General features: G+C 44.2%; 1 protein-coding gene across 1 annotated transcript; it reads right to left on the reverse strand.

The window, feature by feature from the left end:
* Nucleotides 1-213: 213 nt before the first annotated feature.
* On the reverse strand, nt 214-17,042 carry LOC106821169 (vitamin K-dependent gamma-carboxylase-like). Its single transcript, XM_014825866.1, has 16 exons — nt 16,885-17,042; nt 15,030-15,204; nt 14,550-14,705; nt 14,183-14,348; nt 13,730-13,808; nt 11,901-12,007; nt 11,226-11,389; nt 9,977-10,167; nt 9,517-9,711; nt 8,745-8,876; nt 8,332-8,483; nt 5,209-5,387; nt 3,478-3,605; nt 3,150-3,297; nt 2,286-2,448; nt 214-1,648 (listed from the first exon to the last, which is right to left on the reverse strand). Exons 2-16 carry the CDS (start codon nt 15,196-15,198, stop codon nt 1,528-1,530), a joined length of 2,250 nt encoding a protein of 749 aa, XP_014681352.1. The 5' UTR covers nt 15,199-15,204; nt 16,885-17,042; the 3' UTR covers nt 214-1,527.
* Nucleotides 17,043-17,353: the final 311 nt, after the last annotated feature.

Raw genomic sequence — 17,353 nt, forward strand, 5'->3', positions numbered from 1 at the left:
GCATATAATTTCAGATTCATCAATGTGCAAAAGTTTAGTTTGCATTTAATAATGATAGACATGCCGAAATATTTTCGCTTAATTACTAATTAGACACATAATGATTAAATCTTTTTTCTTGTTTTGTCGCATTTCTATTATATTTGCTCCGTTATTATTAGCTCCGATAATCCACCACCAACTACTTGTATTAACAGAACCAAAAATAATTCATTTAATATAAAAGATGGAAACTGTACCTTTTAATTTAACATATTACCATAATCTTATTAGCAGTTAGATTACTAGAATTATGCCAATGAACATTCCCCTTAAGTATAATCACATATTCTACAAACTAAGCAACATGGTATGTTCTAAAACGCGTAATAATTAAAGCAGGTTACAAAGAACATAAATGGTGGTACGTATCAATTACTGCATTGCAGCTGAAAAACTACTGTTTAATGTAGCAGAAACAATCGGGAACACATTTAAAATAGACTATTGTCAATAAAATTTCTGGCATGCAGAATTACATACCCACAGCATAGATGTGTATCAGAATCGAAAAGTTATGGCAATTTTGGTTGATCAATTCTGTGATGGTCAAGTAAATACGAAATTGATGTTTACACTTCTCACACCAGGCTAGCTGTTACGTTCAACTTTACTAACTATGTGATAATTACACATATATACTACTCTTTTAATACACTATGGAACAAAATATATCGTCTTAATGAGTATCAGGCACAGACAGTGTACCTTGTATCGATAACTGCTACGTAAAGGTTGTATTACTAAAATAATTTCCCATTTTACAGCAGTTGAGCTGGAAGAAACAACACAGATCTCTTAAAATCACTCACTAGATCAAAATGTCAAAATCAAAATACTAACTTGTCTGGTGACTACATTATACAAACATCTATTAATTATATATTTTATTATTTTGGACATTTATAAATAATTAATTAATCATTACATTATAAAGACATTACTTTGGCTGTTCGATATAATACAATAGATTAAATTTTAATTTGAAATACAACGGGAAATTAACACTGACAGGGAAGGAATACTGAGTTATCAACTGGCCGTCACGGATAACAAAATAAATACGAGCTTTTAAAGCTTAAATTCAAAACGAACACTATAACCAATAATAAATACGTATTTCTCTTTCTCTCTCTCTATTTCTATCGCTCTAACTAATACTGGTACTGATGATTGAGATCAAATATTTTGCATTAAAGAAAACCAACGGATGTATTACATATCGCAAGGTTGAAGTGCACCCTTACTTCAAGATGCAGCAGAAGCACCGAGATTGGTGTCACTGATCCATGCAAATACATTTTTGTGGAACAACATCAGGAAAAACTTACACGTGGAAACTGCAATTCTCCTCAAAATGAAAGTCGGGTGAAACTTGCCCTCATTGTTGCCATACCAAAGTATGCCATAATTTCTATCCCTCTGGTTTGGCAAAAAGGAATAAATGGCGAGTTTGTTGTCATTGGTTTTTGCGCAGGTTTACGAACGTCAAACATCGGGCAATGATACTTCATCTGCCGCCCCATAGACATGACCGGTTGTGTTAAGCAGAGTTCGCATCGGCACCCCCGTTGTTATGGAAACGACTGCTTGCCCCAGCATGTAAACACTGAAAGATAGAATCATAGAGACGTTACTAAAGTGATATTTAGTAACCATTGAACTGAGAACAGGTTTCTGTAAAGGTTTACATGTAGTATTGGTGTGGATGAAGCCATAACTATGGTTCTCATTTCCATTACGTGCTCAAACCCCATGCAATATTTCATTGCAACAAACTGCATTGATGATAATAAGTATTGTATGCTCTAATTTTTGATATACAAAATATTAAAATATTATGTACTATAATTGTTAATACTAGTTAGTTTATTCAGCAGTGACTAAATATAATCAGAAGTGAATAACAATAGATTCTATTATTATTCACTCCTGATATAATAATGATATTTAAAAGTAGCTTCTTAATTTCTTCTTTATTAATTTACTTCATTATTGTTCCTTCATTATTACTTCATGTAGCTTCATTATTGCTTCTTAATAATGTAACAGTAAACTCTACACAGTACACTTTACTCTGTGAGAACATGCATGCATGCTACTCTCCTATTTAAAGCAATTTTGTACTTGACGCAATTAAGTCACTGATTGTTGCGTTCAGTGATCGAATTTAATAAACCTTGACAAAAAAAACATTCATCACGTGTCATTAAATTCTCAGAGCAAAGAAAGTCCTAGTTTCATACCTGTTCCAGAATTGCCAGAGCTTGTTAAACCAGTATAAACCTGCGGCATCTACAATTCCCCTGCCCTTCTGCATCTGCAATTTGTTCTTGTGCATGAGTAGGTCCATGTAGCGCCATGAGTCCGGGGTTGCTTCCATGACAGCGTCCAAATCTTCAGGCGCACCTACAGCCGTAAAAATCACTCTCTATAGTGTGATTTATCATTAATAGTCATCAATAAGTCAATAAACCACACAGGTTGATTAACAACTCTAGCGATATATGGCACGTCCTCTTTTCCACAAATGGCAGTTTCTTAATGATTGGTGGCTTGCAAATTACACATGCCGTTGCACTGAAGGAGTGATGAGACTACTATCTTCACCTCGGTGACTATCTAGTATCTAGTTCACTATCAGCATTAGTGCAACGATCGTGAATTGCAGCTCTATCGAGTAGCTGTAGGCATACACACTGAGACTCAATCGCCCCAGGACCAGAGTTCGTTGAACGTTTGTAAATTCAGACAGTCATCACAGCATTTAGAAGAGCAATCAGAATCTGACAAGCACTAGCAGACCTTGACACTACGTTTGTGTGGGCCGCAGCTCAAGGTCAACAGACTTCGGCAAGCATGTTACGAGCACTTGCTGTTCTGAGTGCAAACGAGCCGAAGGCCACACGTTGCACCTGCAATCCCCTGGTCAGTATTCCCATCGCGCACTAACAGACGAGATAACAAGAAACATAATGCGTGGATGAACTCCATCATGCCGTCTTTCCTGCTACGACAGCGCGTGAACTGTCAGCGTAAGCACCGAGGACAGAACCATGCAGTCAGGTGCTATAGCCATGACAGCAATCCCTCGCAGGAAGTTTAATTACCGTCAGTGACGTTAGCATCTGCGAGCTTCGCCTCAAACTCAGTAAGGTTACGCTGCAGCTGAACGAGAGTCATGTTCGTGTAAAGGTACATGTAGCAGGATGGCGTCGCCGACACCGTGTGCACAAAGTGGAATGCCCCAGGATTTATCTGCAACAGAATTCAGTCCGTTCGTGAACGATAAATAGTCCGTGCATCAATAACTATTCGCTTCTCATTTTTTCGAGTTTTCTGATAAGTCGATACGAGCTTCATTCATTTGGCTATGTGAAATAAACTTAAAGCAGAATCAATACCAACAGCTGAGAAATTCTAAAACATCGTACGCACCTGAACCTGGTCTCCTGTCTGCAATGACACGTTACCAATATTCTCTTGCTCCACAACCAGATTTCCCTTGAGGACATGCAAGGAAACATTCCCAAGTTCCTCTTCTATATAGTTTTCCAAGTATAAACCTAAAGTATTTATAAATTAAGTAATTATTAGAAAGGAAAATACTGCTACTCTCATGTAGCAATGTTGATGTAATACGTATTTAACTTGAAAGTATGTAATATAAAGATTATTAATATTATTGTAATGTACTTTGTTATGTGACAAAATTTAATAGGCTTGAAAAACTCCTCATCACATGCAAGGCACACCTTATTATATCAATGTGTATAATGAGTCAATATATTATTGCAAAACAAGTCATAGAGACAATATGAAAATATATACACAATATATCAAGAGTAGATAATATAACTATGATTATCTACTATTCTACTACTACTATATTATTCTACTACTACTATATTATACTGTTATTATCTACTCTTGAATATATGTATACATATATAATATATATAGTATATATTTTTTATTTAAAAAACGTGACAATTAACCATGCTCTCTAGTTTAAGCAAATTAGTTCAAGCAAGTTATTAATATTTAAATCCAAAATTTATTTATTATTATGATATTATGTATTATTTATTATATATATGCAAGTTATTATTATGTAGATTATTATTTCCTCTCTAAAATATGACCAACCAATCATCTACACTACTTTTTTGGGCTGCGATATTTGTTTGTAATCTTCACAGATTTTTACCATTACACCACTGGTAGAAATGGATTTTATCCTGGTATATGTGCATATGCTGTATAAGTATAAGGTATACTAAACGTCTTGTTACTTCCATTCTTCCACAGCGTGCATGCCCTCCTTGACTTGAACCCACTTTAAATTCATAGCGTCTGTACCATCGTCTGAATACGCCTGCTTTTCATTGCCCAGCGCTATTATTGTGCATACACATTTGCATGCACGTTTTCAGATATAATTTGATGCACCTGCATAAAATACAATTTCCTGCTCCTGCATACCGTGTTTACGTGGGTATATATCCCGCAAGACCCACGACTGTCACGGCAATTTGCAGCCCTTCGTATTTCTCCTTTGTATGCCTTCGCTCACCCATGGCCATCATTAGTCGCAAGCTGTGCTGAGTATGTGTTCCACGTACGCAGGACACTCTCCTACAGCGCTAAGCGCGCGCACTAATGAGCCAAATGTTGTAGAGCAACTTCTGTGAGAGCCAGCGCTGCCACTCTGGCACTGTCTACCTACGACGACTGCTTAAACTAAGCAGACATAACCTCAGGCGACATACCACATGTACTGTGCTGTAATCTCTTCTTAGTGGAGATTATCATAGGAAGGCATATGTACGACGGTCAACACTAAGTGCAAATGTTTGTAGGAACGTAATGAATTAACACCCATGCACATAGCTTGTCGTTGAAAAGCCGCATGATATGATTTCACAGTTAGACGTTACAGCAACTGAAATAACTACAGCATTAATAAATGTTATTAAATCATTAAAACAGATCAGCCGTGAAAATTCCGATGCAAGGAAGTACAATACATGCGGGAACTATAAACTCGTAAGGTGGCCTGTCACGCATCACAATGAGTCAGTCATAGGTTATAAGTGGCAGTAGATGGCAGAAACATATTCCTAGTTATGGTGAAGGTTCACACACGGTATACATACACATACGTACCAGGGAAGTCGGCAACAAACACACACTCTGTGTGGTTGCTCGTCAATAGCAGCTCATTCTCAAGTTCATCTAGCTTCGCTCGCCAATCGGAGAGATCCGTGAGAAGTGGCATGATCCACGTGACGTCGTGGAAAGGCGACCAATCAGCAGCGAGAAGGTCGACCTTCGGGTTGTACATTCTGCGTGACAGGAAGCCATCTTGTAGAGTTGGGGTGCGAGTGTTAAGGCAGGCTTATGTCGGGCTTGCGAGCCGACTCGACTGGAAGCAACTGGCTGCGACTGCAGTGCTTAGGTCGGTCGACTGCGACGCGACTGCCTGCGACTGGCCGCCACTAGTTGCTCGGAATAGAACATTGGGCAACTGGACGCAACTAGTCGCTGCCGATCGCTTTCAGTTGCTCGAATTCCAGTTGCTTCCGGTCGAGTCGGCTCGCAAGCCCGACATAAGCCCGCCTTTAGGTGCGTAGGGTAATGGCGCATGCTTCGACAAGCACAGTGCAGTGATTACTGGTGGGTAGGTGGCCGATTTGTACAGTGGAGGGTTGCAGGGGGTTGGTTGGCGTTGTAAAGGTGCGCCATTGTGGGTGGCAGCGGTGGGTGGCAGGGTATGTGAGGTCTATACATGCCATGATTAAGCAGAACTGGGGGGTGGGTGTTGCGTGGTGGGGCAGGACTAGGTGTTGCGTGGTGGGGCAGGGCTGGGTGTTGTGTGGTCAGGGCTGGCGCTTTTGTGCGGGGCAGGCTGTGGTGTTGCAGTGGTGGGCAGGGGTGGTTTGCGGTGGGGCAGGGGCTGGGTGTTTCCGTGGGGGCAGGGCTGCGTTTTTGCGTTGTCGGGGCAGGGCTGGTGTGCGCCTGGGGTTGGGCAGGTGCTGTGTTTGCGGTGGGGCAGCTTGGTGTTGCATCGTTGGGGCAGGCTGGTTATGTGTGCGGGGCAGGGCTGGGTGCGTTTGTGTGGGGCAGGCTGGTGTTGGTGGTGGGGCAGGGTTGGTTTGGTGGTTGGGGCAGGGCTGTGGTGTTGTTGTGTGGGTCGCAGGGTTGGTTGTTTGCGATTGTGGGCAGGTGCTGGGTTGTTTTGTGTGTGTATGCATGGTGGCTGTGGTTTGCGTTGTCGAGCAAGTGTGGTTGCGCGGTTGGGGTCAAGTGTTGGTGTTGTGTGTGGGGAGGCTGCGGCTGTTGTCGTGGTGTTGCCATGGGCTGGGTGTTGTGGTGGGGGCGGCTGGGTGTTGCGCTGTTGGCAAGGGCTGGGTTGTGTGCGGCTGTGGTCGAGCAAGGGTTGGCGATTTTTCGCGTGGGGCAAGGGTTGGGTGTGCGTGGTGGGTCATGGCTGGTTTGCGTGGTTCGACAGGTTTTTTTTTTGTTTGGTTGGGTTGCGGGCGCTGGGCAGGGCTGGGTGTTGTGTGGTGGGGCAGGGCTGGGTGTTGTGTGGTGGGGCAGGGCTGGGTGTTGTGTGGTGGGGCAGGGCTGGGTGTTGTGTGGTCGGTGGCAGCGGCTGTTGTATGTGTGTAGGGTGCATGGCTGTGATTGTGTGGTGCGGTCAGGGCTGGGTGTTTGTTGGTGGGGCAGCGGCTGGGTGTCTGCGTGATCGAGCAATGGTTGGTGTTGCGCGTGGTGGCAGGTTGGTTGTTGCGCTGCTGGTTGTGGGGCAGGGCTCGGTTGTTTGTGGTGCTAGTTTGCTGGTTGTTGTGATGTTGGGCAGTGGCTGGGTTTGTGTCGGTGGGGCATGCTGGTGGTTTGGGGCCATACTGGTGGGTCTAGGCGGGTTGCTGTTGCCGCGGTTGGGGCAGGGTTGTGTGCTGTTGTCCGGTTGCACGTGGGGCTGTTGTTGTCTGGGGCATGGCTGGGTTGTGTGGGGGCGGCTGGTGTTTGTGGTGTCAGGTTGCGGTGTTCGCATGGTGGGCAGTGTGCTGTGTTGTGTGGTTGGCACGTGGCTGGGTGTCTGCGTGGCTGGGAGCAGGGGCTGGTGTTGCTGGGTGGGCAGGGTTGGGTGTTGCATGTTGGCAGGGCTGGTGTGTTGTTGGGCAGGCTAGGTTGTTTGTGTGGGCAAGGGCCTGGTTTTGTGTGCAGCTGTTGTTTCGCGTGGGCAGGTGGTGTTGTGTGGTGGCAGGGCGTGGTGTTGTGTGTGGGGCAAGGCTGGTGTTGCGTGGTGGGCTGCAAGGGCTGGTTGGTGGTGGGGTCAGGGCTGGGTGATTTGTGGGGCAAGAGGCTGGTTTGTGTGTGGGCAGGGCTTGTGGTGTTGTGTGGGCAGGCTTGGTGTTGTGTGGTGCAGGGCTGGGGTGTTGCGTGGTGGGGCAAGGGCTGCGGTGTTGTGGTGTTGGGCAGCGCTGGGATGTTTCGTGCTGGGGCAGGGCATGTTATGTGTGGTGGGCTATTGGGCTGGGTGCTATGTGTGGGAGCAGGTGGGTGGTTTTTGCTATGGTGGGGCAGGGCTGGGTGTTGTCGTGGTGGGGCAGGTTCTGGGTGTTGTGTGGGGCAGGCTGTTGTTTGTGTGCGCGATTTGGGCTGGGTGTTTGTGATGGGGCAGGGCTGAGTTTGCGTTGTCAAGCAGAGGATGGTTTGCGCTGGTGTGCAGGTTGGGTGTTGCGCGGTGGGCAAGGGCTGGTGTTGTTGGTGGGCAGCGTGTGTGTTGTGTTGGGCATGGCTGGTGTTTGTGGTGGGGCCATTAGTGCGGGTGTTGTGGCAGGGCTGGGTGATGCTGTGGGCAGGGCGCTGGGAGTTCGTGTGGGGCATGGGTGGGTGCGTGTGGGCAGGGCTGGGTGTTTGTGTGGGGCAGGCTGAGTGTTTGTGTGGGCCGCAGCCGGGTGTTGTGTGTGGGGCATAGGTTGGCTGGTGATTTGTGGTGGGGGCAAAGCGCTGTGTTGGTGGTGGCAGCGGCTGTGGTGTTTGCGGGTGGGTGGCATGGGCCTGGGTGTTATGCTGTGTGGTGGGCAGGGCTGCGTGTTAGCGTGGTGTGGTTCTAGGGCTAGGTTGTTCGATTGTGGCAGGGCTGGTTTGCGGTGGGGCAGGGGCTTGGTGTTGCGTGTTTGGGGCATGCGTCGGTTTGGGTATGAACTGGGAACTACCTCTCGGAAATCAAACATGAAAAGCTCATGACTCACCATAGCTCTCAATCATGAAGAGACTCACCTCTGCTGGAAGCGCCCATTAAGGGACCGCCACACATCGAAATAGAGAGCAAGGTTGGTGATGTTGTACTTGCGCAGTCGGCGGTTGATGCACTGCGCGTATTGCTTTATCATGTCCGCGTGCCATTGCCACCTGTTGGAGCTTGTCCAAGCCTGCAGAGACAGCACAGATGTTTAACGAGAACCCAAGGATGAGCTGCCCCTACCGCCAAACCCCGCATACTGCACACGCGTGCCATCGCTGAGCACATTTCTATCATAGTAGACAGTCTTTATTGTAACCGTGATATGTAAGGGTACAGATGATCACTGTAAGTCGATGGCACACGTACAGTATCTATCGTAGTAGTAGTAGTAGTAAGACTGGGTGTTGTGTGCTATTACGTTGGCTCCAAAGCTCCCTCGTCTACTCACGTTAGGATCGAGGTAACCTTCTTCACCCGTGTCCTTGTTGACGAAGCTGATCTTGATGTGCTGTGTCGACCACGAATGAACCATCATGTCCCAGGAGTACCCATACAGCCCGTTCGTCCAGTTGTTGTAGCCCTGATGGCAGAGGAAGGGACAGCAGTGTTGGTAATGACTCTAACTCTGGCATTTGGTGAAATGAAATTGACTCAATTCGAATCACATTTGCTATTCTCGGCAACCTCAATCCAATATGAGCAAAGTTAAAAGCCAGGTGCGAGTTAAATCTACTGTTTATTGCTAACTGCTGACACGTGTGACCTGTAACAGTAGCTACTAGGCTTCCTTACTGTACAGCAATGTCATCATCCACACCCATAGCAGACAGCAGTACTTATATATAAATATATGTATAGTATTGATCCTTCGTGCATTTGCTACATCAGCAAGAGATATAGTGGGCTAGAGTAGCGAATGGCAGACGAGAGAAGCATATATGTACAGCACAGCACGGTTAGAATTGACCTTTTGTGTCTGCTCGCTAAACATGCCATCATGTTTACAAACGAAAGTAAATGTACTGTCAATAAATCTTGTAGCTTCATATCATTCGTGTGTAACCAATACTGGTTAAACACCCTTTATTTCCGCTAAAAACGTAGTGCAGCCTATACCTATATCTAGCTTTAGCAATGGTTTGATTACAGCCTTGGTGAACCCAAAGAAGGTGGCACGAGAGCAATGATGCTCTAGGTGTACTGCGTTATTTCGACCTTACCTTTGTCGTGAAATGGGAGTAAGGCAAGAAGCACTGTGACAGAAGGTACATTACTGTCCCCAGTGCTGCCAACTGGTGGAGACTGGACGGTTTGTCTCGCATCACCATAGCAACATCAGTAACCATCTTTGCATCACCGCTTGCCTTTGTGTCTCCCACAGAAGAAGACCTGAACTTTCTCTTCTTGTGATGAGTCTTTTCATTGAGCAAAGAAGCCATTTCAATAAAAAACGACTTTAAAATTGGTATCCTTAGTACTTGCATGGCATATATGGGTCATTATAGCGCGACTTGCTTAATATTGGTGTTTGTAACTACAATATTCAATTTCGCAAAGGTTATTTATTTAACTTGAATAAACAATATTAAACTATGAATATATACAAGTTGCGTAGCTTAGTTTGGGACAATCAGCTTCACATACACTAAAGTTGGGAGCACAATACTTTACTTCACTTACATTAGAGCTGGGTGTGGGGTCTTCAGGTTTCACCTCTTCCTTGCTATACAGGCAGTGTGGGCTGGGTTGGGGAGGCGTGTCTGAAGGCAGTACCTGCTCCAGCCAGTTTGGCAGCCGGTTGATCCACCGTCTTGGCCAGTCATTGCTGAAGAAGATTGCCTGAGTGAAAATCATCACCCACGGGAACATGCCTGTAAATAGTCAAAGATTTCCATTAGACATGTTAGACTGGCAGTCATTCTATCTCCTGCACATATTTTAGTGCAAGGTCTAAACCAATCACAAGTAAAATTGCCAATGAATATGATTTATAATGTAATGATAATTTAGAATCTTTTTTTTATTTCAATATGTAAATGTTTAACTTAGGCACAGCCTATAGTTATATTATTAACACAGATGAATGAAAGATGCAGAATGCTAATTAAGCAATATTTTACACGGTAGTGTACATATTACTGATTACTTCAGTATAAAAACCGTTACGAGATTGTGCTATTATGAGTTACAGGCTATAAAACGGTAAATGAACAGCAAACGTGAGCCTGCTGTGTTGAGATTCACAAGAACAGTGCACATAGCTACGCATAGGGTCTATGTCCCCCAGGATACTATCAAAGGGCACCCTGGGTACGGTTCGATATATCGGAACGTACCCTGGTAACTATCTGATATGGTTAGGGTTAGGGTTAGGGAGTAGGCGTAGGCAACTCCCTAGACTCGTTAGTGGAGTAGGCGAGGTACGGTCCGGCATATTAGATAGTACCAGGGTACGTTCCGATATATCGAACCGTACCAGAGTACCCTCCGATAGTACCCTGGGGGACATAGACCCTATCAGCCATAGTTACGTGATGCAAATTTTGTGTAGACTGGTACCTATCTCAAAATGTAGATACAGGTGACATAGTGTAAAGACAGGGTACCAGTCGATGGCATCTCGCAAGAGCGAAAATCTAGCATTAGTTTTGTGGACATATGTAAACAAATCTAATTTGAAATGCAGACAGGTGCACATATTGGTAAAAAGAATGATGTGCAAGTGTTCTATAACATGTTAGCCTTACTATATACACTTGAAATTACGCAAGGAGCACCGGTAAATACCAGAAGTTCAGAACGGTCGAGAAAATATGGAAACAGTTAGAAAACACATGACAAGCCATAGTGTGCTTTCACGAGCACTAAACATTTACGAGCACCAAAATAAGCTGACAAACAGGTTCCAGCGTTTCCTGGCCTCGCTCACCTATCTGGAAGATCTGTGCATTCATGAGGTGGAATGAGGTGCAGAAGAAGACAGCATATGGCCGTGAGACGTCGATGAACAAGAAGAAGCCTATGGTCAGATCGAGGAGGAATCCGCCCAGATGCACAATGAAGTAGTCTGTCTGTGCCTCCGTTAACATCAGCCTGCGCAACACGTTGATAATAAATACTTATAAAGAGAGTGGCTGACTAAATCTCCTCTTAATTTCTCCCTATATAACTCCCTTCATCATCCTTCCCTCTTTCTCTCTGATTCCCTAGCTCTCCCTCTCCTCCTTCTCTCTTGCCTTCCCTGTCTATCAACTATCCTCTCTCTCTCTCTCTCCCTCTCTTTCGCTTTTGTTTGCTCAGTCTTAGCTCCACCTCTCCCTCCATCTTTCCCCATCTCGATGTGCCTGTATTCCCCACCCCCGACTCCTGCTCTCTCACTCACTCAATCCATTTTCTTCACTGCATTACTCACAGGTTGATATAACCACACTGCCATTAAGCACTTGCAAATAACCAGTCATACTAATGTTGTGTGCAAGTTGTGGTGCACGTTAGTATGGATTATGGATTGCATCTTGATTGCATGCGAGCTCAGGGGCTTAAGAATCTGCCACTGTTACAGTGCAGTACTCACGCAGCTGTACCGCATATCTGCAGAACTTACCGGAAAGGAGCAAAGGTCCAGTGTTCAGAGAGACTGACCATTGAATGACCGCCAAGCCACTCCGCATCTGTTTTCTTCAATCCAGCAATAAAGTATACAAGGAATATCTGGAACAGAATAGCACATGCTGAGGAGCGGAATTTTGACAGACATATTGACAATTCTGACAACCAGAATGTGATCAAGGGTATACTATAGGTCATGTCAGTAAATAGCAACAGAATTTAAACTTTTAGAATCCAGTTTGTGAACAACTGGTTTTATCCAGTTTTCGTGCGCGCTTGCCTAGACGACTTTAAAATCCACCTCATGCAGGTTCAACTACTGTTTGCACGCCAGCTGTCTATCAGAGCCTTGATTAATCACTAGCCGGAGGCAAGTAAAAAATTCTGGCGAGGAGTTAATTCTATATGCTACCTTTTCCGCTCGTCAAAATCTACATATGATTGAAAGTTGCATGTTTCTCGGATCTATGATAAAAGGCAATTTCGGTGTAGATTGTGGAGAAGGGGAAAGAGGAGGGGGTGGTGGAAGAGAATGGAAGGAGAACGAGAATGGTGGAGGAGGATAATGAGTATATAATTGTTGCAATTTGTGATAGACTGTAAAAAATGGTAATAATTAATTGATATAATATTTAAAACCACTTTTTAACCCTCTTCATGCTACGTACCCCATTTGTCTCTTCGTTCATCTTCTTTATTCCTATCCTCTGCTCCTCTACTTCCTCTTCCCCCTTCCTCTATTATAACTAGTCTAGCCAGAGATTAAGCAAATAAAAGTCACGAAAGTGATTAAATCTTTAACCAATACACTATCTAAATTAATCATTTAGTGAAATGCACAAAATAAGCTACACACATCATCATCAGGCTCACCTACGCGTTTGCTTCACGTTTACTCAACTGTGGCTAGGCCACAGTTGAACATGTTATAGCAACCCTCCTGCCTGCCATTACCAGCCATAACCAGTGGTAATGTTCACACCCTAATTCATTCACATAGGCGAGCAAACACCTTAGGCAAACATGAGTTTGCATCATAAATAGCCCCTAGTGTAATGGCTCTCCACAGTGGCAGGAACGATTTTACCATCAGCATATATATGTGAGAAGCTCCACAAGAGCTTACAACGCTGGTGTGTGCCATCTGAAACCTTGCATATAAATACAAGCTGTGGCTACGCCTCCAATTACTGGACGCCCAGCTTCCATGTGGACTCCCATGTCTACGCGTCCGGTCATATATTTCTTATGTGAACCCAACTATATGTTTTCAGTAAAAAACAATAAACAATAAGTTTTTACAATAGTATTACTTACCTTTAGGTATTTTATCAAAAAAATGTGTTTTTGTAACTTTTGAAGTAATACTAAATCCAGTAAAATCAACGATTTGAAAGGGGGCGTGGCCTAATCGTGACGTGGATTTCGGAATCTGTGCTAGGCTTTGTAATGGATGACCGGACGCGTAGCCACTGCGTATAAATAAAAGAGCATGCACTTCTCGACAATGGCAGTCAGTGAGTGAAGCCAGACACACTAATCTGCGCCGACCACACAAAACGTGACACCACGAAAGCGAGCACGATCCCCACTCTGTAAACTCACTACTTAACTTCATTAAAGTGCCTAGACGAAAGATGACATTGTTACAAGGTCAATTGAATTACCTATACAGCCCTGTGACTACCGAGGTCTTACATAGTATTAACCCTAGATAACATAAAGATTATGGACGGAAGGATCGACTCACTAGCTTATACTGACACCTACTATGTGACCATGATAATTACACGATATTACCACGACAATTAGCAAGACACACACCTGCGATCTAAGTAGTGTGTAGTTCCACAGTGGCACATGAGAATTCTGTATCGATGGGTTTCTGCAGCCATCCAGTGACCTGTAGAAATTGTGGCGCATCGTAACAGATCAAGATAGCTTGTGTACATGCAGAGTGAGCATTGACGTACGTGTTAACACTACTCCAATTTTTAGAATAATCCTTATTCACAACTAAGAGTAAAGAATTGGTATGTAGCATACATACAGCATAATTTAACTGACAATGTTACTGAAAGCTAGATTCGTGTTATTTGTTAAATGGAAATGATGCGCACACACATACACATGCATGTATAGTTTCGTACTACCGCACTCTGTCCTGGGTACCTATACATCATTCTATCAATGAAGGGCATCCATTACGGCTGATAGATCTAGAAGTACGAACATAGACAAATGGAGATCTGTACGTATTTATAAAAGAATACATACCAATATCTATTTGCATCTGTGATCAGCAGTAGAATAGAAATCAGACCATACAGGTAAGAGTGGTTGTTCCAAGACGTTTTGTCAAGCAAGAACAGGTACCAGTAGCAGACGCAATACGCTAGGCAGCTTGCACGATACCACAGGCCCCCAGCAATGAGGAGCGTTGCTAAAATATATGAAACAGGAATGATTAGGAACAAGTGTCAGACATAGGAAATAACACACTGGCATCAAAAATGTCATCGCAATTCGATCCCTTTAGCTGCTATGAAACTTTCAGCTGTGTCAAATAATTTTTCTCAGTAATATTATGAATCATTACCACCAGGGTCCAGGTGTATGTACACCAGAAACTAAAGAAACTCACATATCCACATGCATAGGTAAAGCATGTACATCCATTCTAGCGCCAGTGGCTGAAGGAAATTGAACAATGGAAAGCGGCATTCATCCGGGTTTCCCCATTTTGCATTGGCCGTCGATAAACCACGTTCCTGGACCACATCAAGGAACATCAGCAGCCCTGCAACACATACATATATCCTCGTCAGCACCACCTCACCATTCAACATCACCAAGCATCCCATCTTTTACAGCATCTACACATTTAGTAGCATGTTTCAAAGCCAAGGCCATCACCTAGTCTAACCTGACATACGTTCACATACCGTGATGCTATATAACTTGACTGTACACATATAAACAGTAGACCATTTGCGACAGTACATACCCAAACACCCCCATCCCACCCCATCTGAGTAAACAACGAATAATGGTGCACAGACGAGAGCGACCCTGAATCGCGAAGCAACCGACATTCGTGGCCACGCAGCTGTGAGCGACGCACCGTAAAACACGCGGATCATCGCGAGGCTGGCCGGGTCTGTCGGTCGATTCATGAGACGAACAAACGCCTGCCAGGAGCTAAAGTCAGAGCAGCTGAAGCCCAGCACGGCTCGCATGCGACCCGGACGCCCGGGCGCCGCCAGCTGATGCTTTCTCGTCGAATGCACCATTATCACCTGCAACAGATCAAGCAAGTGCCTTTGTTATATGCAGACCGTTAAGGCAAAGCCAGCTAGAATCAGCCGAGTATTTTATCTAGTATGTGAGAGACAGTCAGAACAAATCTCAGTCAAAGAGATCTGCCCACCAAACGATTCATTTCGGTGTCCCGATCATAAAAAACAAGCAGAAGAAAATCCTCCTTGATTGAATATGTGGCACTGAGCTCTTCTAGCAATAAATATTTCTAATCACAATTAAGTGTTATACTTATAGCTGGTTGGTGACTATAGATCACATTCATGTAGAAATTAGGTGAATTCAGACAGAGATCATTTGCCCTCTCACAGAACTAGTGTAAATCTTTGAGAACAACAATTGGGTAGTCGATTTCATTGACTACAATAATCTATCAGTGCAACTCAAAACACAAGTAGTGTGTAGGGCGGTCAGAATTTGCGAAGGGCGGATGGATGCTTGGTATATGCCAGTATAGCACCCTAAGCATCCAGGGGCAGACCTAGCTTTCGGGAGATGGGGGATGCAACCACCCCAACCCCCTTCTAGATCCGTCACCGGCATCCTACATGTTTCTAATAATGGGGTGTTTGAAAAGTACTCACAGAGAAAATAAAATAAGGTACTAAGAAAATGCTGGTGATAGGTGGGGAGGGGTGATGTTAGAAATGCTGCATTTTGGAGCAAGCATCAATCTAAATAGTGATGGATTCAAGATGCCAAGTTGGCTCACTGTAGCTCATAGGGTCTATGTCCCCCAGGGTACTGCCAGAACGTACCCTGGTCACTATTTGATATGGTTAGGGTTAGGATTAGGGTTAGGGTTAGGGTTAGGGTTAGGGTTAGGGTTAGGGTTCGGGTTCGGGTTAGGGAGTAGGCGTAGACGACTCCCTAGACTCGTTAGTAGAGTAGGCGAGATACGGTCCGGCATATTAGATAGTACCAGGGTACGTTTCGGTATACCGGACCGTACCCAGGGTACGTTCCGGCAGTACCCCGGGGGGCCATAGACCCTCTCAGCCTCACTGTAAGCATGCATGTCCCAAGCTGATTTTATAGTTTTCCTTGCCTTAGATTACAGGCTTCCTGGTTAGTAGATTGGAGCCAGAACAGAATGAAACAGTGATTCACTACGTCTTTGTTCAAGCTTGAACAAAGACGTGTCAATTTCAATGCACCTATATTGTTTATTTATAGCATATATGTTGATGATATTTTAACCCTATTCTACGTGGTATGGATGTAATATATATGATACCATGAGGTTGCAAATAGATACAGCACAACAGAATATTGATCTACTAAAATAATAATTCGAGCATATTGTGAGAGTTTCAGTCATTAGAATCAAACTCTCGACTAATGACAGTGAAATGGGTTTACATGCAGTGATAGAAAAATACAAACTGATACATGCATCAACATCAACATACTGAAAGCCATATAACCTCTAATTTTTGCAAATTACTGAACAGTGCAATAGAAGAAAATCACCTAAATTTATTGCTATCATTTCGAATCCTGCATGCACGCCACATGCACTTCGCCTAGGCTAATGAGTAATGGCGGTTGCATGCGCTCACAAACTCTCTTACACCTACTACAAAATGTACGCAGTGCTCTTTACAATAATTAAATGTTAACTCCTAATCTGACAAACAATGTGATCTGTTACCCACCTTAGAAATTCGTTTTGCCGAATTACACAAAGGGTCTTAGCTTTTCCTGCACAAAAGGCTCGACGTGGGGCAGTCATCGGCAAACACACATTATCACTGCCTCCCCTACCGTGCCCACGCTCAGCTGTCCCTGCTGCCTATTGACTGCCTCTCGGTTGCCTAGCAACCAGTAGTGGCAGTGGCGACAGACGTCGCAGAGGGCTTAATTTCCTGCGGGTGGTAACATGAGATGTCAGGAAGCTGATAGTCTGTCAGGACCTCGAATGAAAACTTTCGTCAATTAATTACTAGCATTTACCTGTATTCAATAATCAATAGCACTTCCGGGCAGACATATAGTATGTCGTCTCACTCATGTACGTCATGTAGAGACAAAAAAAAATTCTGGTTTCTAGTTCTATCCGCGCGCACACACACACACACACACACACACACACACACACACACACACACACACACACACACACAC

This window comes from Priapulus caudatus, unplaced genomic scaffold (genome assembly GCF_000485595.1).
Source record: "Priapulus caudatus unplaced genomic scaffold, Priapulus_caudatus-5.0.1 Scaffold3, whole genome shotgun sequence".
Lineage (NCBI taxonomy): Eukaryota > Metazoa > Priapulida > Priapulimorpha > Priapulimorphida > Priapulidae > Priapulus > Priapulus caudatus.